Source organism: Aethina tumida, chromosome 1, assembly GCF_024364675.1.
Source record: "Aethina tumida isolate Nest 87 chromosome 1, icAetTumi1.1, whole genome shotgun sequence".
NCBI lineage: Eukaryota > Metazoa > Arthropoda > Insecta > Coleoptera > Nitidulidae > Aethina > Aethina tumida.
In genome coordinates, this window is record NC_065435.1 from 6,495,134 (window position 1) to 6,520,136 (window position 25,003).

The 25,003-nt window shown below is 28.7% G+C and overlaps 5 protein-coding genes across 7 annotated transcripts in view; 3 read left to right on the forward strand and 2 right to left on the reverse strand.

Annotated features, from left to right (window-relative positions):
• The window catches only part of LOC109608352 (uncharacterized), a 345,665-nt gene extending 329,535 nt beyond the window's left edge, over window positions 1-16,130 (forward strand). The window contains exons 1-3 of one of the 3 annotated variants that reach the window (XM_020024775.2): window positions 13,431-13,561; window positions 15,129-15,367; window positions 15,690-16,130. In XM_020024775.2, the coding sequence (XP_019880334.1) occupies window positions 15,134-15,367; window positions 15,690-16,049 (594 nt within the window). In that variant the 5' untranslated portion in view covers window positions 13,431-13,561; window positions 15,129-15,133 and the 3' untranslated portion in view covers window positions 16,050-16,130. The other 2 variants (XM_049970887.1, XM_049970885.1) reach the window with 2 other exon arrangements.
• LOC126266583 (probable salivary secreted peptide) lies at window positions 9,849-11,334 on the reverse strand. Its single transcript, XM_049970888.1, has 3 exons — window positions 11,200-11,334; window positions 11,013-11,143; window positions 9,849-10,593 (listed from the first exon to the last, which is right to left on the reverse strand). Exons 1-3 carry the CDS (start codon window positions 11,306-11,308, stop codon window positions 10,297-10,299), a joined length of 537 nt encoding a protein of 178 aa, XP_049826845.1. The 5' UTR covers window positions 11,309-11,334; the 3' UTR covers window positions 9,849-10,296.
• A 995-nt stretch (window positions 16,131-17,125) lies between the features above and the next one.
• Window positions 17,126-18,494, reverse strand: LOC109608359 (coiled-coil domain-containing protein 124). The gene is made up of 3 exons (XM_020024783.2): window positions 18,204-18,494; window positions 17,859-18,148; window positions 17,126-17,799 (listed from the first exon to the last, which is right to left on the reverse strand). Exons 1-3 carry the CDS (start codon window positions 18,354-18,356, stop codon window positions 17,616-17,618), a joined length of 627 nt encoding a protein of 208 aa, XP_019880342.1. The 5' UTR covers window positions 18,357-18,494; the 3' UTR covers window positions 17,126-17,615.
• A 542-nt stretch (window positions 18,495-19,036) lies between these two features.
• LOC109608365 (UPF0235 protein C15orf40 homolog) lies at window positions 19,037-19,723 on the forward strand. The gene is made up of 4 exons (XM_020024790.2): window positions 19,037-19,248; window positions 19,300-19,390; window positions 19,445-19,572; window positions 19,626-19,723. The coding sequence occupies exons 1-4, from the start codon at window positions 19,132-19,134 to the stop codon at window positions 19,719-19,721; spliced, it is 432 nt and encodes a 143-aa protein (XP_019880349.2). The 5' UTR covers window positions 19,037-19,131; the 3' UTR covers window positions 19,722-19,723.
• A 3,441-nt stretch (window positions 19,724-23,164) lies between these two features.
• Window positions 23,165-24,739, forward strand: LOC109608346 (pancreatic triacylglycerol lipase). Its single transcript, XM_020024767.2, has 3 exons — window positions 23,165-23,239; window positions 23,565-24,477; window positions 24,537-24,739. Exons 1-3 carry the CDS (start codon window positions 23,182-23,184, stop codon window positions 24,601-24,603), a joined length of 1,038 nt encoding a protein of 345 aa, XP_019880326.2. The 5' UTR covers window positions 23,165-23,181; the 3' UTR covers window positions 24,604-24,739.
• The last annotated feature ends 264 nt before the right edge of the window (window positions 24,740-25,003 follow it).

Here is a 25,003-nt window from a genome sequence, read left to right on the forward strand (position 1 = left end):
CACAATTATTCCGTGCTCCATGTTTTAATCTGTTTATGTACTTTCGATAATAGTGGAATGTAATTAAATATATTTATTAAAGTTTGAGATTCGATTATTGTAATAATTTTATTATTATTATTATTAGGTATCGGAAAAAGTCATTTATCAACGATTCATGATTTATTTGAATACATTTTTACGTTTTTTTAATTAACTGTATAAATTATTTGAAAGCTTTTTTATGCTTTTTATAGATATGCAATTTATTTGTTTCCTACATTGTATTGAAAACAGTTTTTGGTTTATAAATGGTTTATTGAAGTGATATAATTCGTATAGATTTGCTTTATGAGACCAAAAGTCAGCTTAAGGCGTTTACAATGAGTTTGGAAAGATGCTGTAAGTGAAGAAGTGGCAATGAATAAATTGAAGATGAACAACGTTAAGGTCATCCTAAAACCTGTACCAATGAAAAAATTAAGCAAAATCTGTGATATTTACATTAATTTCCTATTAAGAGCCTAAATGATCAATGCCACTGTCCATGCCCAACAAATTAACTAAGTTCATGAAGAACTTTCAAAGATGAGTTTCTTAAGTCAGTAAAGGGCATCCCACTTCTTCATTACAAACTAAGACCACATATCGCTTGAAAGACTCAAAAAAAGCTTCAAAAACTTTAAAATTTTACCTCATCCATCATATAGTCCATATATTTCTCCTGTTTTTTTATTTACAATGATGGAAAAAAATATAGAATTACTTGTTACAAATGTTACTTATTAATATTTTTCCTATTCTGTTACAAATCCTAAGAAATCTAATTTACTGCAAGATCGTGCCGTGTCAGCAGGAATTTGTTGCCACTTCTCATGTATGGTTTGAAGAAGTTCTTGTTTGCTTTTAATGTTTTCTGTTCAGATGCGACGGTGTAATACTTTCCAAATGTGCTCAATAGGATTTAGATCAGGAGACTGAGACGGCCATTCAAGCCCATAGAAACCACTCTTTAATAATTCTAGTCATGTGTTTAGAATCGTTATCTTGTTGAAATAACCAACGTAGTGGCATCTCTTCCTTGGCAAATGGAATCATGGTGTTTTCCAGTATGTCCCTGTGTTGAAAACGATCCATTTTACCCCCCACTTGACTCAGGGGTCCAACTTTGGATCGAAAAAAGCATACCCAAACCATAATACTTCCGCCACCGTGTTTAACCGGAGGAATTTGGAAATTAAAATGGTATCGTTGTCCCACTGAGGTTCATCTTTTCATCAGTCCAATTTGTTTTCTTGTGGCATGAATTTAATTTAAAGTTATAAATGAAGTGGTATAATAAAATTATTATTATTATAAATTATGGATACACCCAAAACCAATAATTTATATTTTTTGTAGTTCAATGATGAAAATATTTCGACGTTTATTATTAAATATTATAAAATAACCGTTCATTTCTGAGCGAAATCGATAGGAGCATTAGCCCGGACCCGTTAGCAAAGTTTTTCGACGGACATAACGACCAATCAGTCTCGATTTATCATCCGAATGTAAATTTTTGTTGGTCGGCCGCCATATCTACGGCCCCTTAGATACGGCAGAACGGTTTTAACGCGGACATCGAGCAAGAAACAGAAACTTAGCCATGGCGTAACCCCTGGATAAAATCTGCTAGATTATGCATGTTACGTTGCATAAGGCATGGTTGAACTGGGGACAGCAATCCACATATAGAGCGGACTGTCCTATCAAACATTTATCCAGGTCACAGTATCTTATGTATTGTCGCCACCCTCTACCACTCCTTACACTATTAGTTTGTCGCAAAAACTAACTAAATGTTTCGCTAATTATTCAAATTGATAATCGCAAGAAATTGCGTCGATTAATCTCGAATGTGATAGTACAAAATTGCTAATAATACTAATACAAAATTGCTAATATTAATAATATAATAATATTAATTAATGAACACAATCGTTTTGCATAAGAACTATAACTAATTCACAAAACGTTAAATTTTTAATAATATTAATATGAATTAATTTAATTAATTTACAAAATGTTTAAACAATATTTATATATATTATTAATGCAAATTAATATAATAATCAATCAATAATGTTAATATAATGTATTTATAAGAAAAAAATTTGTGTGTTTTTATAAAAAATTTATAAATAATGTAAATGTAATTTAATTTATAGTAAATTTAAAATTACTAAACGACTAACAATTACAATTAATTTATAAAATATTTAAACAGTATTGTTTTTATAATTTTATATTTTATTAATAATATTTTAATGTAAATCAGTATAATATTCAATTCTGTCCCAAATGTAAATAAAAAATGCATTTAGAACCCATAAACCGGGTATATTATAATAATTTTATACAACAAGAAGAATATTTTATTATTTTATTCAATAAAAAAGTTTGAAAGAAAATAATTCCTTCTACACAATGTTGATACGAGTTTAGTTAAAATGTTTAATGGATTCTCTCTAATGATTTATAAAAATTGTACAATATATAAGGAAATATTACAAATCAATACAATGATTACAGTGATAAGTAATTTGGTATTAAATTCCTCAGTAAAAATTCCAGATGTTGATGTTTGGAAAATTCTAATAAAATGATATAATTAATTGCAAAGTTGTTGCTTATTTTATTAAAATTATTCAGAATTATATAAACGATCAAATATAAATTCACCAGTATTTTATTTTATTTGATTTTAGATATTAGAAATATTAAAATTAAGGATTTTTTATCATATTTCAATAACAAATAAAACATGTAAACTAATCTGTTTTATTTAATCGCAGGATATACTTACAAAAACTTGAAATTTAAATACTATATATATATATATATATATATATATATATATATATATATAAGGTAATCATGAAAATTACTGAAGAAGTAAGAAATAATTTAACATTAAATTCCTGATTATATTTTGCTCACAAATTATCAGATGATGAAATTTAAAAAATTCTAATAAATTAAATAAAAATTAATGATAAAGATGTTTATTTTATTAATATCAAATAATAAAATATAAATTTTACACCAATATTTTCCGTCAGAGATTTAAGGAACATGTTAAAAATATTAAAATTATAAAAATGAAACAAACTATATACTGAGAAAAAGATGAAATTTAAGTGCTATAAATATATGTAAATATATTTTTAATTTTAAAATTAGGAAGGTAATCATAAAATGATGTCAAGTTTTACAAATAATAAAATAAATAAGTAAAATTTAAAATAAATTTATCAGCATTACATTTCTTAATTTTATGTTAAAATATTAAAATTTATTTTTTTATCACAAAAAGTTGAGATTTAAATATTATAGGTATATATAAATATTTTTTAATTTTAAGTAATCATGAAAATTACTGTAACACTGAAAAAGTATGAAGTAATTTAGCATTAAGTATATTTTGTCAGATGTATAATTTAAATATAAATTTAAAATGAATTCACCAATACTTTACATTTCTTGATTTAAAAAACACCTTAAAGTAATTTATTGTATTTTATTATAAAACAATTTTATTTATCATAAAAATTATTTTATAAATTTGTTTTTCAAAATTTTAAATTTTACAATATTTATCAACAATAATGTAAAAATTAAATAATTTATTGTATTTTATTAATAAAATGTTTATTTAAAATTTTTATAAAATTCTAATAAAAATCAATTTAAATTGTAGAAATGATAAAAAATAAATTTAAAATAAATTCGCAAATATTTACTTTGATTTTATAAATTCTAAGAATTATAAAAAAATAACTAATTTACACTATTTTATCATATAACATTTTGTATTCACTAGATTCTATAATAACAATGAATAAACTGTAAAAAATATTTTTGTAAAAAAAATTATTTTATTTGATGAAAAGAAAGTATATATTCACAACAAGATGATATTTTAATTGTAAAGTTGTTGTGTTTTATTAATACCATTCAAAATTCTACAAATAATAAAATATGTGTTTAAAACAAATTGACTAATATTTTGATTTCAGGAACGTATTGGTAATAGTCAAAGGAGAAGAATTTATTTACCTTATAAAATCATTTTATAAATTTGTTCTTTAAAATTTTATATTTTCAAAGGAAAATAACAACTATAAAAAGTAAAAAAAAAATAATTTTAGTGATTTTACTTGATAAAATGAAAGTGTACATTCATAAAAAGGAGGATAAACAAGAAAATTACTAAACACTTTAAAAGTAATAAATAATTTAGCACTAAATTCCTCAATAAATTTTGCTCGCAAATTGTCAGATGCTAAATTAAACTCCAATAAAGATCGATATAAATAATTCAACGATATATTACATCGTTAGAACTTTAAGACGGTGACGAATTTATAAACATAAATATTTATACACTGAGGATTAATTTTAATTAAATCGTCTTTCTAAATTTTAATAAAGTAAAATAATTCTTCAACAATTAACATGACCATTTTTAATTTATAGAATAATTAGTTTTTATGTGTTTGTATAGGATTATAATCTAATTGCTGTTACTTGTAACCAATTATGTGTGTTTAAGTTGATGTGTTACAGTCGAATGTTAATCAGTTGCAAATGCAAGCAATATGGTCAACATATATGATTGTTTAGAATACAAACTCTAACAATTGTACAATGACTGTTAATGATGTATTAATTAACACATTCTCAATTATGCATACAAACTACAGCAAAGTAAACGTTAAAATAAGCTAAACAATCGAACAGTAATCATTGGTAATGAGTTATTTGGGATTCATAAACATCCACACAAAAATGTTCAACATATAAATTAAATTAATTTTAATTGAATAAAATCAATTTGTTACATTCTCCTTTCGTGTTTTTTTTTTTTTTTCTAAAGTTATATAAAATTGGTCGGATAGTAATAGACCGTAAGTCAACAGCGTAACATTTTTCACGTGAACTTTTCGAAAGCGTGCAATTAAATTTTTAAGCAATATTGAATAATAGAGCCCTTAAAGCGGGTTAACGTTCTGTACGTTTTAATACATATTAACATTAATGACCATCATTCTTTCTACGTATGTATTTCGTGACATCTGTGATATATACTCCAGTTGAATCCGAAGAACTAGATTATTTATGTCTAGTCTTGATGTATGATTCTTGTGTATAGTGAATGTGTAAGTTAACATCTGTATATTTCGAGTTAAGTCGCAGCCCCCCCATGCCAGTTTATTATCGAAGATAATGTTGAATTCCCCATATTTCTGAATAATTCATCATATATGTAATTTGATTTCGGAATTTGCAATCTATTTAAGCACTTGAGGTTTATCTGTTTTCGATTGGTGCGTGTAACTCCCAACGGAAATATATTTTCGCATTTACATAATAAAAATTACCTCGAAATTTAAATCTCTCACCACTAAACATTGAGTTTTTAAGTAAACATGTTTTTGCTTTAAAAATTACCTAACAGGAAAAAGTTTTCAAAGTTCAGGTGGGGATTAACACAATCTTTTTCGTCAACTTTATCATTACGTATTTTAAAATAATTTCGTTGCAACTTGCAGACAGCCATCAAACGCTTTAAAACTCGTCACTTTGATTCGTTTGCCTCATAATAATGGCAATAAACCGTCAAATCTAAAGAGGAAACGTGTTTGCTTTAATACGTCTCCCAATGATTCTTAATTAACACAAAAAAACCCGAAATGTCTTTATTTTAAACCTTTAATCTAATACTTAGGCATTTATTTTTATTAGTGGTAATCCAAATTAATGTCCTTATACAAAGCTTTGCACTCGCTTATTGACGCAAATAAGGCAACACAGAGGTAATCTTTATTCTACCAGCCCTGAACATCACGTTTAATGCTCTAACACCCCTATATTAGGGTCATTTCCCCTAATAATACGCGTACCAAATGAATACGATATGATTAACTACTTTAGTAAATTTGACTTGCAGAGGGCTCAATTTAGGCAACATTCAATATTATTATAAACAACTTTTTTAACCACGATTAATACTGATTCGGGTTGTATCAATAAAAAAATAAATGAGTAAAAACAAAAACGAGAAACTCGATGAACAGTTCATAAATATTTTATAAAATCTTTAGTGTCTCCCTCACATCAAACCCGCAGTAACATGGAGGCTATTCATTATTAATTGTAACAATTTTGTTTACTCTGGGACGTGATTTTTTGGTATTATGTCTACAATTCGTCGATATCTTCGAGGTACAGTCACGGAAGCCGCTCAATAATAAATAAGACGGTTGTTGTTTTACAAATTACGGCCCAATTACTCTTTAAATAAGATTAGACCATAACATACCGGCGTTCTTTTTTTTTTTTTCATTTGTAGTTGTAATAATTTAGTTTTATTTACCGGAAAACCCGATTAGGGTAAACAATAACTAAACTATATATAGCGGATTCCTTTTCAAGAAAAAAAGGTTTCGACATGATATCATAAATATTGTATGAACTATTGAGTAGTGGAAAGAGTAACTTACGGTTTTGACGTTTAACTTTTAAGTCGTAATTTTGTTTAGATTAACTTTTAGTCAACGACATAATCACCATTATTTATCAATATTTATATCTGAACTAGATAAAGGCTTTAAGAGAGTAACATTAAAAAGAATAACAGCGAAGAACAAAAACAACTTTCCAGTAATGTAAATAATGCATTTAGAATTTATTCAATACTATTGTCGTTAGAGTTTAAACAATAATTTAGTTCAAGAAAAGTAAATAGTTAAAAAAATCTGACACAGTAGAATGTTTAAAAAATTAACAGTGTAAATAGACAAAATTACTAATAATGTAAATAATATATTTAGAATTAATTCAGTACTATTATCATTAGAGTTTACACAACAATTTAGATCAAAAAACGTGATGATTAGTTTAAAAACATCTGACAGAGCCTTTAAGAGATTAATATTTAAAAAAAAAATAAAGACCATAATTAGATAGATCATGAAAAAGCTTGCCAATAATGTAAGTAATATATTTAGAATTAATTCAATACTATTATCATCGGAGTTTACACAATAATTTAAGACAAGAAACTTTGTGATTAGTTAAAAAAAATCTGACAGAGGTTTAAAAGAGTAATATTAAAAAAAATAAAGACCATAATTAAATAGACCATAAAAAAGTTTTCCAATAAATTAAGTACTGTATTTAGAATTAATACAACACTAAATTGTCGCAGTTTACTCAATAATTTAGGTTAAGAAATGTGGTTTTCAGTTAAAAATATCTAACAGGAGTTTTAAGAGAATAGTTTTAAAAAAATTAATACCATAATTAGATAGAGCATAAAAAAGCTTTCCAATAATGTAAGTAATTCATTTAGAATTAATTCAGTACTATTGTCGTCGGAGTTTACACAATAATTTAGATCTAGTAACGTGACACAAGCTTTAAGAAAATAATTTTTTAAAAAAATAAGGACCATAATTAGATAGAGCATAATTTAAAAAAAAAAAAATTCTAATTATGTAAATAATATATTTAGAATTGATTCAGTACTTTTATCACCGAAGTTTACACAATAATATAGGTAAAGAACGTTGTGATTAGTTAAAAAAAGTTGACAGAGGCTTTGAGACGATAATATAAAAAAAAATAAAGACCATAATTAGACAAAGTATAAAAAAGCTTTCCAAAAAAGTAAGTAATGTATTTAGAATTAATTGAATACGATAATTTGTTAGAGTTTACACAATAATTTAGATCAAGAATCGTGATGATTAGTTATAAATATCTGACAGACACTCTAAGAGAATAATATTAAAAAATAAAGACCATAATTTCCAATAATGTAAATAACGTATTTAGAATTAATTCACAACTATTATGGTTAGAGTTTATATAATAATTTAAGTCAAGAAACGTTGTGATTACTTTAAAAAATCTGACAAAGGCTTTAAGAGTATAATATATAAAAATATATACAGCATAATTAGAAAGAGCATAAGTAAGTTTGCCAATAATGTAAGTAATGTATTTAGAATTAATTTAGAACCATTATCGTTAGAGTCTACACAATAATTTAGGTCAAGAAATGCGGTGATTAGTTGAAAAAATCTGACACAGGCTTTAAGAGAATAATATTGATGGTGGAAATAAATAAAGTAAATTATGCTAAATTTCCTAGTTGTGCTCGTAATTGTAAGTTTTAAAATCGTTTGTACTGGATATAAATATAATGTAGTAAGACAATTAAGCATCAACCAGACTAAAGTTAAATTTCAAGAGTAAATTGAGACTCACATTATGTAAATTAGTCTGCAATTAAGTTATATAATTGTTCAAACTTTGTGAACTTTCTTAAATATTCCTAGATTATCGCATAATTCTCTAAGACGTTCTGAAAAGTTGAATGCGTGCAGAAATATACTGAAAATATTAGCACCTTGTAAGGGTTGTCACCCTTTCTTTGCTCAACAAATGAGACGACTCTCGGGGAGAGGCTGTTTTTGTTGACATTTTTTAAAAATGTTTAAAATACCCTAATTAAAAATTTAATTATTTCCATAAAACATTGGATAATGAAGCCATTTTTTTTTTTTCATAAGCGAAAAATTAAATTGGTTGAAACGAATAACGATTGATGTGATCACGCATTTATTAACGCTAATGAAGATCAAATCTATATGTGTTAATATTTAATATTGTTAATCACTGCATTCTTTGACAAATTCATTCACATTCGCAAAACCACAATTGAATGAATTAATTAAAAGTCGGTTTTAACTTTAATTAAATTTTCAGAAGCCGCTTTTCAGAACTAAATGTAGCAGTACGGCCACTAGAACCGCTTCAAACTACGTTGTATTTTTACATTTTAAATATCAAAATTATCTTAATTAAATTAAAAGTTATTACACTTTTATTATTGTGGAAAATTAAATTTGTCAAATGTTGCACGTAATTTATTTTTTGCCGCCGACAATAAAACTTTTTCAAATGATATAATTTCCGTAAATAATACGATTAAATCCATCTAGCTATAATAAATTTTACGCATTTTGAATGTATTTTATATCACGAGCGAAATTAAATAAAATCAATAAACCTATTTAAATAATCTCATTATTCAAAACGGCACATTTTGTAAAATGTGTAAGGTTCAAATAGTTATTTTAATCAAAAGGTGGCAGTATGTGATATAACTTAAAAAATTATTAAAGATCACACTTGTTTTAGTCACGAGTTGCGACACGAGATGGTGGTGCAGTAACCACGAAAATATTCAAGCGCTTTGTCTGCACGTGCCATCTATTAACGGTTGTAGTAAAAAGGTAAAACGTTTATAGAACACTTTATTCATTAATTTTTACAGCAATTCAATTGTTAAACAATTTTCAATTGTTAAATACTGTTTTGGGATTTTAAAATAAAAATGGATCAAGTCCATAAATGATACATACCTTTCAGTACTGTCATTAACCAAGTGGAAGACAACAATACCCATAAAAATAAAACTAAATTGCTTTAAAATAGTTTTTATTTGTGACCAGTTTTAGTCTTTATAGACCATCATCAAGAACTCAGATCAGTGCTGTAAATCTTTCTTGACATGCTAATAATATTCTTTGTTTTCTTTTCGCTAGAACTGAAGACTTTGATGTTTTTCCCTGATGATGGAATGACACAACCAGAACTAGACACAAATAAACACCATTTTTTATCAATAATGTTCATATTATAAGAAAATTGTTGTTGAAATTGGGCTTATAAATATAAATTTATATTGTTAAAGATCATATCAAGATTTTGAAGCAGAAGTGGACCAAATCCAGAAAGGTAATATCTTCAGTACTGTCACTAGCCAAGTCCAAGACAGCAATACCCATCAAGAAAAACTAAATTGCTTTAAAATATTTTTATTTGTAACCAGCTTTGGTCTTTATAGATCATCATCAAGTACTCAGATCTGTGCTGTAGATCTTTCTTGATATCCTGATAATATTCTTTGTTTTCTGCGCAAAAGAACTGACCTGTTTTGACATTTGATTTGACGATGCTTGATGATTGTCTATGTTATAATTACCAAAACCAGTCACAAATATAAATGATTTTAAAGAAAACTTAATACATATTATATTATTGAATTTTTAAGTTTGTAATAAATGCTTTTTAATGAAATAAAATATTTAATAAACCTTACATTTACTGAGAATAAATAGATATTAAACGTTACGTAACGTTACAAACAATTTGTTACAATAAATACCAAATACAATACAATAACACTTTTAGAGTAAATTAAGGTTTTCTCCCGCTTTTTATAGTATCAATCGGCAGGTCAAATTGGGTGATTTCCGTGGCATTTTTCGCAGGCCTATTTAAAGGAAGTGTCCCATTTGTAGTATCTGGATCGAGGTCCACCCCATAGATTTGCACAAAGAAATGGAACCCTTTTCCATATTCGGTCATTACGTTGAATTCAATGTAGTTATATCCGACACCTCCACCTTGAAAACTTGGATAACCTCCCTCGCCATTTGGTATTTCGTCGTAAATCTTAACGCAGGTTATATTCACTGGTCCTTCCACGTTTGTCTAAAACATATTTCGAGAATATTCCAAAGGTACTAATGAAAATAAACAATCCTTGAAAATTACTTATCTTATTCACGATCAATCATTGGAAAATGGCTAATTTATACAAAATGTAGTATAAAAATCAAAGAAATTTAGAATGAATGCTTATTGGTAACATGAATAATGACACAATATTATCTAAATCCATCTTTTGTAGGTTTAAAAATGCCAATTTACGAAATGAACATTATTAGTAGTTTGATTTATGCTAGACAGACTGTACACTTGTTTGAATTTCTCTGTGTATGTATTATGCAACTCGACCTCTTTATTTATGTATTATAAGGTTATAATTATTGTTTTTAAAAAATATACAAATCGTGACTTTATAATATTTATTACAAAAACGTGTCAATGTAATGTTTAGATGCTCTTACCCGGATTCCTGCCAAAATGTGGCTCTTGCCATCGTTCAAAAGTATTATATTCTCCTGATGGAGCACCTGATGCTCAGGTTTACACCTTCCAACAAACAAGTGGTGCGGTTTATGCAAAATGTGATAGTCAACTACGAGAAGAACGATTAATAAACAATTAATAAATCGGCAAGCCACATTTATTTACTTGATGTGGTCACATTTTGGGTCTCAATCGTCGTGTGCGACTTGGACGGACTTTCCGCCAAACAGATTTCACTCAAAATGCAAAAACTCACAAAGTACACGATCTTCATACCTATCAAATTGATATGTTTCACAAATTTAATTTAAAGCCTACAGCCATTCATCGTTTTATAGTGATGTCAAAGGTTATCTCGTACAATGAACTGGATTGTGATTTTTGTGTGTCAACCTAATTATAAGACATTTATAAACAAATAAATATTCTATTTTTTCCATTGTAGTGTTCCTGATTGACGGGGTGATGATATCAACGCGTTAGATTGTTGCGATTTTTTTTTCTAAAGAGGTGAAGGTCCTCATTATTCTAGAAGAATCAAATGCGCCATCATTAAAAATAATTAATAAAATTTGTTTAATATTAAAATGTAAAGTACACTTTCACCAAGATCATTATCATCTGACCTCAGATGGATTTCAATGTAACGATTCATTCTGAATCTAAAGAACATTTATCGGTGCATAAAATTTTTATCATTAGATATAAATTTTTAGAACCGGACAAATTTATTTTTAATTTCTTCTATCACTATCACAATTTTATTTTTAACTATTAACCAATTTACGTATTAACATTTATGGCGTGTTAAAATATTTAAAACTAATAAATATCATACACATTTTTTATCAATTATCATTATTAACTTTTGAAGCTTTCTTATTTCTGTGCTATTCTTAAAAATAAGAATAATAATTAAAAAAAATAAATAATGTATCATTTAATTTTTTCAAAGATTTGTATATATCTTGCTATACCAATAATTGTATGTTTTAAAAATGATTACAAAAAAAATTACTATTTTGAAAGTATGAATTTATGTAATTTGTATTTGCTGCACGAAATTGAAACTAAGAATTATGTATGAACTAGTTTTGAAATTAAATTTTAAAATTCTAAATTGTACAAAAATTCTCAAAACATTTATATAAATTCAATTTTCAGTAATTATTATTATTAACTAATGAAACTTTCATATTTTTCTGTTTTTTTTTTAAATAAGAATAATAATAAAATTATATAAATTATGTATCATTTAAATTGTTCATCGACGATTTTCTTATTATGACTATTAATGTAATTCTATGTTTTAAAAATAATTACAAGAAATTAGGCAGTTTTGAAGAAATAAGTGTACGAAATTTGTATTTACTACACGAAATTGAAACTCATGTATTAACTTGATTTGAAATTAAATTTTAAAATTCTAAATTGAACAAAAATTTTCAAAACATCAAAATAAATTTAATTTTTAGTAATTATCATTATTAACTTCTTAAATTTTTCAAATTTCTCTGATTTTATAAAAATATGAATAATAATTAAAAAAATAAATAAATAAATTATATAATGTTCATCAACGATTTTTTTTATCTGCTTTGTTTGATATTTAATTATTTTTTTATTACATATACATAATTACAATATATTCTAAATGTGGATGACTTCCACAATTTAATTTTGAATCCTAAATATACAATTTATATATAAAAATTATTTCAATATCATTATTAACATAATATTCCATTAAATCAACTTAAATAGGCAAAAAAATCTAATCGTTAAATTTATTTAGGTAAATGAATAATCTAAAAGCAATGTCAATTAAGAATTTTCATAGTTGTCACAACACAATAAACTACGACTAGAATTCATTAGGATTCAATACGTTTCTAATTGATATGTATTGAAATAGTCGAGATAAATTTCTATTCAATAATAAATCTATATATAAATACCATACATGCTAAGCAAGGCTTTGCATTCAGTGAAGGGATTTTCTTCTTAAAAATTTACTTTATACAGGTTGTTAAATTATAATGTTATATAAGTCAGGAGCGTAGAATATGTTAACAAATAAAAAATTAATTTTTAATAAATATTCATTTTAGAAAAATACTTTTTTATTTAATATCATATTAATTGTTAAAAATATATATTATTTCAATAACTTTTGTTAAAATGATAATATGTTTTTATTCTGATTTGTTGATTTAGCAATTAATTAATTTTTGTAATCTCAAATTAAAACAAAAAAAGTTGGAAAATATTTTACTTTATACGGGTTTATTGATTTTATTCAAACTTATTGAATAATTTTACCCCCACACTCAAAAAAATAATACAGAAGAGTGAGACGTTGTTTCACTTCTACCAAAACATTGAGACAAACGAATCAACGATTGGTGTGCACGCTTATGAAATGGGCTGTAAAGTTATAATACAGCCTCAGCATGATTCTATATAAGATCATTCGTGGCTATCAAGGCAATTATTTGCAGTATTGCGGTGGAACAATTTATACAAGGTAATGGTATTAATGCACCTTTAATAAATTATTGAAAAGTGTAAATAAAGTGATGTGTGTTTGGAGTGGTTGAGTTTTTATGGTTTTAAAATGTATCTATGGATCGGGATGTGAATCATTATTATTGCCTTAAGTGTGTTTCAGTTTTATGTCTTTGATTATGGAGAGAATTGTGTAGTTTTGTGGTGAGTCGTCGTTGAAATTGTCGTGGATTTTTTGTACAGGTTTATTTATTTATTAATAATTAATTGTGAATTTATTAAGTAGAAAAATTAAAAACTTACAATTTTATGTAAATATCTAAGTAATTTATTGTAATTTAATAGTAAACAATTATACAACCTAATAATACATTCTTGTCAGTCTTTTAACATTGAAAATAATATTAAAACGCGTGTACCTTTTACCATATTATTATTATTATAATTCACAGAAAAATTAAAGAAGATATAAATAAATAACAAAACGTAAACAATATGTAGTAAAGCTATTAAACATTTTTTATAATCTTCATAAAAAGCTTGTATTATTACTGTTAAATTCTTAATTATATCTTAGATCAACATATTAAATAGCTTAATTAAAATTTATAATGAAAAAAAAAATAAATGATTTTTTTTTTAATTAAGTTCCTTCACCTTTTATGATTTATTTGACAAATTTAAATATTGATTAATACCAATCTTTATTTATTTATTTATATATTCATTTATTTAGCTTCAAATATTTTGAATATTTTAGCAATATTTTATTTTATAATATTAAAACTAAATGTGATAATTTTTTTATTGATTTTGTACAATTTTAATGATAATCAGTTTACACATCAACCAAATTATAAATTGTTTATATCGTTTTATAATCAAACATTTTGACACACGATTTCTAATATATAAAAAAAAATTATGGACACATGGGTTGGGTGGGATTACTTGATAACGAGCAAATGCCATTTTTTATTTCCGGATTAGTTATATAACTAGAGAAACAGTGTCCTTGAAAGTACTATAAGACCGCAAGAATTTAGTAAACCAAGTAATACAATTGCTATTTTGTCCAAATGAATTATTAAAAATACCGTCTGGCAGTTGAACCTTTCACTAGTGGATTTGTCTTGAATCAATAAAAAATGATACGTATTTCGTTATATCACCTATTTGTGACCTTAAAACATTATGTTGGGCACTTTTTCATCATACCATTTGTAAACATAATGCCTACAAACGCAATGTTCTAAGCCTACGCGTTATTGTAACATTCGCCCGTCATTTCCTGTAACAATTGCAGTTTAGCATAGTCGACACCTACAACATTTACATTCATAAGTAGATTATTCGATTTGACACTCACACACGCGTTAATTTTAGCTCCATGTATATTTTAGGAATCCCTTTGACTATAAATAAAATGTTATTTATTAGAGGGTGTGTGGGATACATAATTTTATGAAGATTTTATAATAATTGGCATGCCAAAGGCAAAATTGGTTGTTACATCCCTTTAATTAGTCTAAGAATTGTATTTATGGTCTTTTAATGTATCCAGGATTGACTGATATATTTTCTAGGAATCATGTACAGATTGTTCACGCTCAGCACGTTGATATTAGTAAGTGTCTGCACACCAAAAAGGCCGAGAATATACAACGTGCTAATTAGTACAAAGAAGAATTTATCCCCTAGTCACGCAATCCCCGTTTATGAACCAGTGATAAGAACGACATCCGTTGGAGTAGCGTTCCCACCTTTGATCTACCACACTCCATTACAGCAACCCAACACACCAAGCATCCAACCACTTACAGTTGTGAGTATCAACTAGAACCTTCCCCAATTCGGTTATCATCTAAATCTAGCCCAATCCGGTGGTGAAAGCAGAACACCTTAAGAAAGTGTCGCAAGACATGTTCATAGATTAAAATTGAAATTCTTCACATGTGACTACAACTTCCTGTAAATGCCTTTCGCATTTTCGAATTCGAAACATTTTTTTTTACGCGCTTTATAAAAGGATTGTTCTTGACTTTAACCTTTACATTTTCATCTTGCAATTGTATAAAAATGATTGCCCTTGATTTCACCTTGGTATTATAAAACGTGAATTAACTGAGTTATTGTTTTATTTTTAGCTGAACGGAGGCCCTGTTATACAGGAAATAATAAAAACTCCTGCCACGCAGCAGCAAATACACGATGAACCTTCGAACGTACAAAAACTGCCCATTGAACAATATATCCAGTACAATCGTTACACATCACCGTATTTCCAGCAGTATCTGAACAAGCAGGAAGTCATCAGTCCTGATATTAGCAATCATAGATACAAGGAGGAGCAGACGAGCAATCTGGGCGAGATCAGCGAGCCTCAGAGGAACTTCGGGAAGTATTACGAGAACGTAAATGATCCCAAGCAGATAATCGCCAATTTTAAGAAGAATCCTGAAATTCCAGATGTTCCACCTCCAGAACTTCCAGTCAAAAATTTATGAGAATAAATGTGTTTTCTCTAATCGTCTTTTATTTTACATTTCAAAACATCGCCACATTATTTTCATTTATTTTACTGTCGATTATTTGTGACAATTTTGAGTAAAACTGGTCAACTAATTATAATTGAAATAAGACACAGTGAAACTCAAATATTTATTTATTAAATGCTTTCTTAGTGTATTGTTATAATTAATAATTAGTACGGGGATTTTGTGCCCATGCCCAACTCTCATCTTTACCTTTAATTGTTTCAGTCTACTTTCCTCAAACGCCGAGTAGGTCACCTTCATCCTCTTTTCTGGATGTTTATCAACCTCTTCGGCTCTACTACAATGAAATAACAAATTTAAATCCTATGGAACCTCTCAAAAAATGATTTACATCAAAACAGCTATAGCTTCACTGACAAGTCTGACTTCATCACCTTCAATAGTCAATCTATGGTGCATCCAAATATGTTATAATTTATGTATCCTTTTTCTTCTCTTCTTCACGATGCCTTAAATATTGCTGTCTCTCAATTTGTGCCCAGATTATTTGTGGTGGTGGTGCTTTAGCTGATTTGACAACAGTCGCCTGTTCCTTTTGTAAAAGTGCTTTAGCCTAAGCCTGAACTGTTTCTCCCTCCTACGCTCTTGTTAGAATATTGGACAATTTATCGACAGCTTTACCATTTTTTGCTATTATTTGACTACTTGCTTGTCGTCATCATTCCAATAAGCATCCTCCTCATTTTTCAGCGGGTTATCTCTGCCACTTTGACGTTTTTTTTCGTTCGTGAGTCGTTACAATTCTCTTAGGCATTATTATATTGTGAATATTATGGTGACCTGTTATACAGGAAATTATAAAAGCCCTTATATATAGCAATGAATACACAATGAACCTTCGAACGTACAAAAACTACCTAGTATCATTGTTACACCTTACCATAATTGCCTTTTATTTTACATTTCAAAATATAAGTAACAGAAGTATATTTAGTGTTCTCACTTATTTATTTTACAAACAATTATTTAAAGTACATAATTTTTAGTAAAACAGGTCAACTAATTACAGTCTAAATAAGACACAGTTTAATTCAAATATTTATTTATTAAATGCTCCCTTAATATATTATTATAATTGATATTATGAATAAATTAGTACGGGGATTTTTATGTCTATTAATTCCAGGACTGTTCTTAAAAGGGAGAATATTCATTTTTTTTTGTGTAACAATATAAAAAGGAACATGTCTATAGTATTTAACAATATCTAAGATAAACTAATTCTATTAAAGATCTATTTTGGTTGATCACATGATGAAGACAATATTAAATAATAAAGTTAGTATCAAATGAAGTGCCTTAAGTTTTATGTAAATGCCAGTAAAATTTAACAAATAGGAGATATTAGTAAAAATATTATAGTTCAGTTTACTGGCAATTAAGTAATTTTATTGCTATTATTAAAAATAAATATGTGAGGGATAAAAAACTTTTAGAAACACATCATTTGATAAGATAGATATTGGTTAAAATACTATAGAACAACAATTTTGCAGTCACATTTCAAATGATGGTCTAATTTTGGTTCAAAGGATTTTCAGGCGATTTGCCCCATTCTTTCCAAATCAACTGTTTCATTTGTGACAATTTTAACTCTGGCATCTCTACCTTCAATTCCTTCAACCTTCTTTCCTCAAACGCCGTGTAGGCCGCCTTCATCCTCTTCTCTGGATGCTTGTCAACCTCTTCAGGAGAGTTACTACAACAAAAAAAAAATTGGAATCTCTTGTGGCAAGCCTAAAACAATAAGTAAGTTACCTCAAAACAGCTATGGCTTCGCTGACAGTTCTGGCTTCATCTCCATCAATAGTTAATCTATTCACGTTTTCAACCAGTGGTGCATCCAAATGTGTTGTAATTGGAGTATCCTTTTTCTTCTCTTCATCACGTTGCCTTAACTGTTGCTGCCTCTCAATTTGTGCTCGGGTTATTTTTGGTGGTGGCGGTGCCTTGGCTGACTTGACAATAGTCGCCTGTTCCTTTTCCAACAGCGCTTTGGCTTCAGCCTTCTTCTTCAATTGTTCCTGTCTCTTACGCTCCTGCTCCTCCTGCAAACACAATGATTTTCAGTTGGAATATTGAAGGACTAATTGACAGCTTTACCTTTTTTTGTTGTTTCTTCAGTACTTGTTTGTCATCATCCTTCCAATAAGCGTCCTCCTCTTCCTTCTGTTTGCGGGCTATCTCTGCCTCTTTGGCGTTCTTTTTCCTTTCGCGGGCCGCTACGGCTTTTGTGTTTTCTGTTTTTTTAGGCATTATTGAATTGTGAATGTTGTAGTGACGTATGTTGTAATTGTGAAGTGGCAGTTGTTTTTAATTAAAAACATTTAATACTCATTGTAACTATGGCAATATTGGTTATCCAGCTACCATGATAGCACTGAATAGAAATGACTAGAATTTAAACTCTCGTGAAATTCCATTGCTCACGAGTTTTATCACCTCTCGTTAACAACTAAAGGCGAATATATACGTTTATTTATAACCTTTTTTTAGTACGGGAATGTTAATGACAAACAACTATACAAATAAAAACAAATTAAATTATATTCATTTTTACAGTTTATATTTTATATGTGGCACATAATGTAAGGAAATTATTTACTTACTATATTTTTAATTTGTATGTATAGCTTTCCTTACTTGTACTTGAAATATGCGCAGTTGTATGCGCATAATTTCTATGACTGGTGAGATATTATTCCGGTGTTCTGTGTTATGGTTGCTAATCTGTGATTGGTTGATTGAGTGCAAAATTGTTGGTAATAATTTCCATGGAATCAAAAGATCATTACTTATAAAAATTTAGTTTTAATTATTTATTTCTTTGATAATCAACTAAGAAATGGATAAATGGCCACTAAAAAAGTCTCCTCTGTTTAAAAAGGAGTAAATGCACAAGATACTTATTGTCTTATCCAATTGGATTAAATTTGTATCCGTAAACATAACCTTAAAATGTCATGTCACAACAGCTTTCAAAAATATTAAAACTACTTCATAGATAAATAATAACAAACAAATGTGGTAAATGTTTTCATTGAGGTTGGGACGTTCCTGTGGCAAAATAGAAAATATTTTGATAGCCAACATGTCTAAGAAAAGCAAAGGCAAAGCCGCAGAAAAACAACAACCAAAACCTGCTCAAGTAATAATTATATTGTAAGTATTGAAACACTTTGTAAAGCTTTATTTTTAGGAAGATTTAGGTCCAATTCAAAAGGACAAGTCTGATAACATCCTTATTTCAATATTAGCAAAACCAGGTGCTAAACAAAATGCGATAACTGGTAAACTGTTGATTGTATGTTTATAAAATTACTTTATGAGTTAATATTTTAAAGGTATTACATCTGAAGGTGTAGGCGTACAAATCAATGCTCCCCCAAGTGAGGGGGAAGCCAATACGGAATTAGTAAAATACATGGCCTCAGTTTTGGGTCTTAGGAAAAGTGATGTAGTATTTGATAAGGTACAGTTTTGTGATGTGTATAAATATTTCAAAATGCTAAACAAACTTTTTAGGGATTTAAATCAAGGTCCAAAACATTGAAAATAACTGGCTTGATAACATTGGAACAGGTAAAACAGAAAATTCAAGATGAAATAAATGCCACTTAATACTACAGAATTTTTATTTGTAACACCAAATTTCCTAAATAAATATAAACTAAATTTATGAATAGAAAGAGGTTCATTTTAATTGCACTTGACTGTGTAGGCAACGATGTTAGAATTTAGCAGAAGAGGTCAAGCAGTCGCTAATTCCCATGGAGGACTATAATGTACCAAATTTTGTTGGTATAAAGATCAAAAATAAAAATTGCTGATATAGGTTATTAATTTATTAATTAGTGTATACATTTACAAATTAAATTTTAGAACTTAAGCTTTTAATTAAAAAATTCTGAAAGAACAACATACTTTTTTCAATTAATATATGAATTTTTTATTCTAAATTACTTAAAACGAGTATTAAATATTATATATTATTTATTTAATAGGAAATTGAGTTTAAAAAATTGGATTTCGAAAAATCAATTTTAAATTGAGCTTAAGTAAGCGCTATCTATGTGTCTACCTTCACTAGGTTTGGCTGAATACTTAGAATTATTTGCTTACAGCGGAGTAGCTAAACTTACAACCGACAGATGGCAGACCAATCAAATTTGGGAATACCTGATATCTGTAAATGATTAAAAAATACTAAAACTCTGATTTTTATATTTCGAAAATGTGAAAAATAGTGAAAACTAAAAATAAAATATTCCAATTTTTAAATGTCGACTGTGTATTGTTTTTTATTACTGCAAAAATACAATATTTAATTGCACTCTAAATTTAAAAAATAATGAGGTACAATTCGTATAAAACAGACATATCTGGTGGAAACAAAAACACATCATAGTCAATATTATTTTAACACTAAATCCATCGATTATTTAAAAAATGTAATCTAGTACCTAATTAATCCTTCAGAATATTGTGCCAAAGTTTTTTAAAACTCATTACCTCAGATATTGATATTCGAAGTTCGATTCTAATCTCATGGTCCAGTTTTGTTTGTAGAATCCATAACAAACAACCTGTTCCTTCTGAACTTTTTTAATCTCTTACAAGTATCAGATCTATTTATAAACAGTTGGCGTTTTAATAAAATTAATTATTTACTTACGTAAAACGTTGATAAAAATCTAACTCATCAGATGTTAAAACACTATAACAGATGTTAGATTACTACAATTACTTGTTTTTGTCTATTTTGATAAAAAATATCGATTTCACGGAACAGATATAATCTCTTATTTGCGACACAACTTCTTTTTTCGTAATTTCCTTGTGCCACAAGAAATGTTACAACAAAGAAAATATTATAGGAAAAAAAGAAGATTTAAAAAGCACAATAAAATCAATTTGGATTAGAACCAGATTCCGGGATTATTATTGCAGGGAAGTTTCTCTCTCTCGTATTGTTGTTTAGTTTAGACTGCGACAAGAAAACAAATTTAAAAACTTTCACAACATTCTTAATAGTATTATTAATCATCTGGGAAAAAATAAATCATTGATATTGTACGTGTAATAAATCTTTCAAAAGCACCGGGCAGGACTGGTATAAACTAAAATAATAAATTCAATAATGAATAAACAGTAAATTTTTAAAATTAACATGTCCCACAAAGTTCTAAATTTACCTACGTTAATTTTAGGGTTCTATCACAAAAAATTTGACACTTTGATACAAAACTAATTAAACAATTTATCAAAAATCTAAGAGTATAATTTGAATGTCAATTATCTCAAGTGTGCCCAAGTCAGGTAAATAAAGCCATTTAAAATCAGCACATTGTTGTAAAATAATACAAAAGGAAATAATTATTTATCGTGGGCCCAGTTATGTGCAGCCTATAAAATATTAAACAAATAGATTATATATATACAAACAGAATTTTGATAAGTTCATTAATGTTAATCCCATATTTTTCATCGAAACAATATATAAAATATAAATAATTGAATGCAGTTTGTGAACATGTTGTGTGATTATAATATTACTGTTCTATTGTTATTTAAAAAAAACTAATACATCACATGTTTTTATTATAAAAATAATGGAGTTAAAATTTACAGCATTGGGTAAATTCAAATCAATATATCCACAAAATTAATCATGTGCAAAATCCAGCATTGCTTAAATATTTCAACAAATTGAACAGATGATGCCTCATTTAATTAATATAAGATTAAGTGAAATTGATTTCGCCATAATTCCATTGAACTCTATTCGGTTTATTGCAATAAATAATTATCTTTTGAGACAAAGATCCTGATTTAAGTGGATAAGTAAAAGTTACTGTTTCGTAATCAAATGTTTTTGCGTAAACAAAATTGTTTTCCAGTCAGTAAATAATCCTGTGGTTTAACGATAAATAACAATCGGATTAAAATTATTTTTAATAGAATGAATTAACGATTTAAGTATTTGTACATCGAAATTTAATCTATAATAAGCCAAAGAATTTAAGTCATAATTATGCATCAAACATACAAAAAATTAATCACCTAATTTCACCAAAAAAACAGAATCGAATGCTTTAAAACAAACGTGAGAAACCTGATTATAAACTAAAACGGCCTTAATTAAAAACCGTAAGAAAAAAACCCTTAATGGAACTAACTTTTTTCACCCTGTCTGTCGGCACTTAATAATTATTGCCCGATTAGATCTTCCTTTAAAACTCCAATCAAGTTTCCAGATGAGCAGTGACTGGCCCGTATAATATTTATAAATCAGAAAGTATTGAATGCCAAGAATACGACTTTCGACTAGTGAAATTCGTAGAGTTGATAAATCGACTTCCACCGCAATATATTATCAAATGCGGATATACCGCCCGGACATTTGTAATTTTATCTAATGAAAAGGGTCGTTAATGTTACGTACAAAAACGGAAATGCCTTCACCTTTTCATAACTCCAATTTTAGACACCTGTGGTGTTTGAAACGAATAAATTATACGCCCTAAATCTTCTTCAATTTTTACGTGTGTCAATGGGTGGGTTGAAATCCTGTCTTGAGTTAAGTAAATTGGCTTGTTACGATAAATCTAAATTCATATTAATCCTGTATCGGGTATTAATTATAAATATCTTTTAATACCTTCCATTATACCATTAGGGAATCTTAAAAGTATCGGATTAAAGCCAAAAAGTGAAGGATCAAATGATTATGCACCCACTCTCCGGCATTTAGGCAGGCTTCCAGACCAGACCGAGTTTATCCCGTCTAAATTAATAATTGGATATTAACGCCGAAATAACAACGATTTAACTTTCCAGCAAAATTGTGTTATTTCACCGTTAATCACACAATTAGTTTTTTATTCATACAATAGTGGTGATTTGAATACTATCAGCAAACAAGTTAATATTCAAATAACTGATAATTAAAAATTAAATCTCATCTTGATAATGCTAATTAGAACTTATCAATGATGATAATGATTGTCTTAATCAAAAGGTTAGTACCTATATAAACCCCCCAATGCCACGATCTTTACATTCGAGTAACCGTGACAAAATGAAACTGTTCCTTGTAGCGTCCTTTGCACTTATCGCCTTCGTATCAGCCACCCCCGGTATGTAAAACTATTATTTTTAGTGTGCATTATCTTAAAACCCACCGTTTTTTATCCCCAATCCCCCATTCATTTGCATTAAATTACACTGTCATTAATTTGAGGGTCTAATAAATTCACATCTGTTCAAGAAATTGTCTTATCTAAATTATTCCATGTCAAAACTTGTACGAGATGTAAATATCAACAAGACCTTCTGAAGGTTAATGATTGATAAAATCCATTGTGTATAAAATATTTCACAATTTTAAGTCGCATACCGTGTTCGTGTAATCTGTGTGTGAGTGTGTGTATAGAGTATGGAGTGTTAATTTTTAATTTGTAGCGGGCAAGGCAAATCTGGCTTTGTCGCACGTTCAGGAAGACCTACGTAATGCCCGTACATATCTCCTAGTCGAAAAAGAGCCAGAAGTGTACGTGGTGGAGGACTTGGTGAACTCCAAAATCGAGCTCCAAGCCACCGCCAACGACGCAACCCTCTACCTTTACACCAGAAACAACCAAGAAAACCCCGTGGTACTCAAGGTGCAAGACGCCGCATCACTGGCCAGCAACCAATACTTCAGCAACAAAAGGAGCAACGTGTTCATCAGCCACGGCTGGAACAACGACTACCAAAGCCCCGTCAACAGGCTCATAACCGCCGCCGTCCTCGAAAAGTACGACGTGAACGTCTTCGTGGTGGACTGGAGCGGACCGGCCAACAAAAACTACCTCACCGCCAAAAACGCCGTGCCGACCATCGGCCAGGCCGTCGGTGACTTCATCAACGACCTGATCTCCAACTACGGCTTCGCCAGCTCCCAGTTCCTCCTGATCGGTCACAGCTTGGGTGCCCACGTTGCCGGATGTGCCGGCGCCCGTGTCAACGGCGTCATCGACACCATCGTCGGCTTGGACCCGGCCTCCCCGTTGTTCACCATGGGCAACACCGACAACCGTCTGGACACCACCGACGCCTCCTTCGTCCACATCATCCACACCAACGGCGGTCTCCTCGGCTTTTCCGCCGCCATTGGGCACGTCGACTACTACCCCAACGGCGGATCCTCACAACCCGGATGTGGTATCGATTTGGCCGGTACTTGTGCGCACAGCAGGTCGTACATGTACTTCGCCGAGTCCATCAGGAACAACAAGTTCGTTGCCCGCAACTGCGACAGCTTCAAAAATTATTCGAACGGAAAGTGTTCTTCTAACGTCAAATCGGTTATGGGTGGATTCAAAGTTGATAAATCGTAAGTGATTTGGAATGTTTTTTTTTAAAGTTCTGGAGTCAAATTTGTTTGTTTTTCAGGGTTGACGGTGAGTTCTATCTTGAAACCAACTCGGTCGAGCCTTTTGGAGAGGGTAAATGTCTTTAGATATGTGCGGATATGATAATTTGATACATACGTATAAACCTGTAAATAGTGTGTATTTTATAAATACATTATCTATTTAAATATTGTGATGTTAAAATATGCAAATAAATAAAATATTTTATATACATTATTAAAACGTTTCTATTTATTTTTACTTGGTGATATTTAAATAAAACTCATGTTCACAACTTTTATAAATTAAAAGTACTTAGTTGTGAATACAGATAATTATTTTATCAATTTGTATAAAATTCGATATAAAAAGATAAAGAAAAGTCTATATAATGTGCATTCAATTTATAATTGATTGCAATAGTGTTTGGACGGGTATTTGTCGAAATTTGTTCCGATAATTATGCCTAAACATAAATTAACTCCAGATGAAAGGGCAATTGGAATG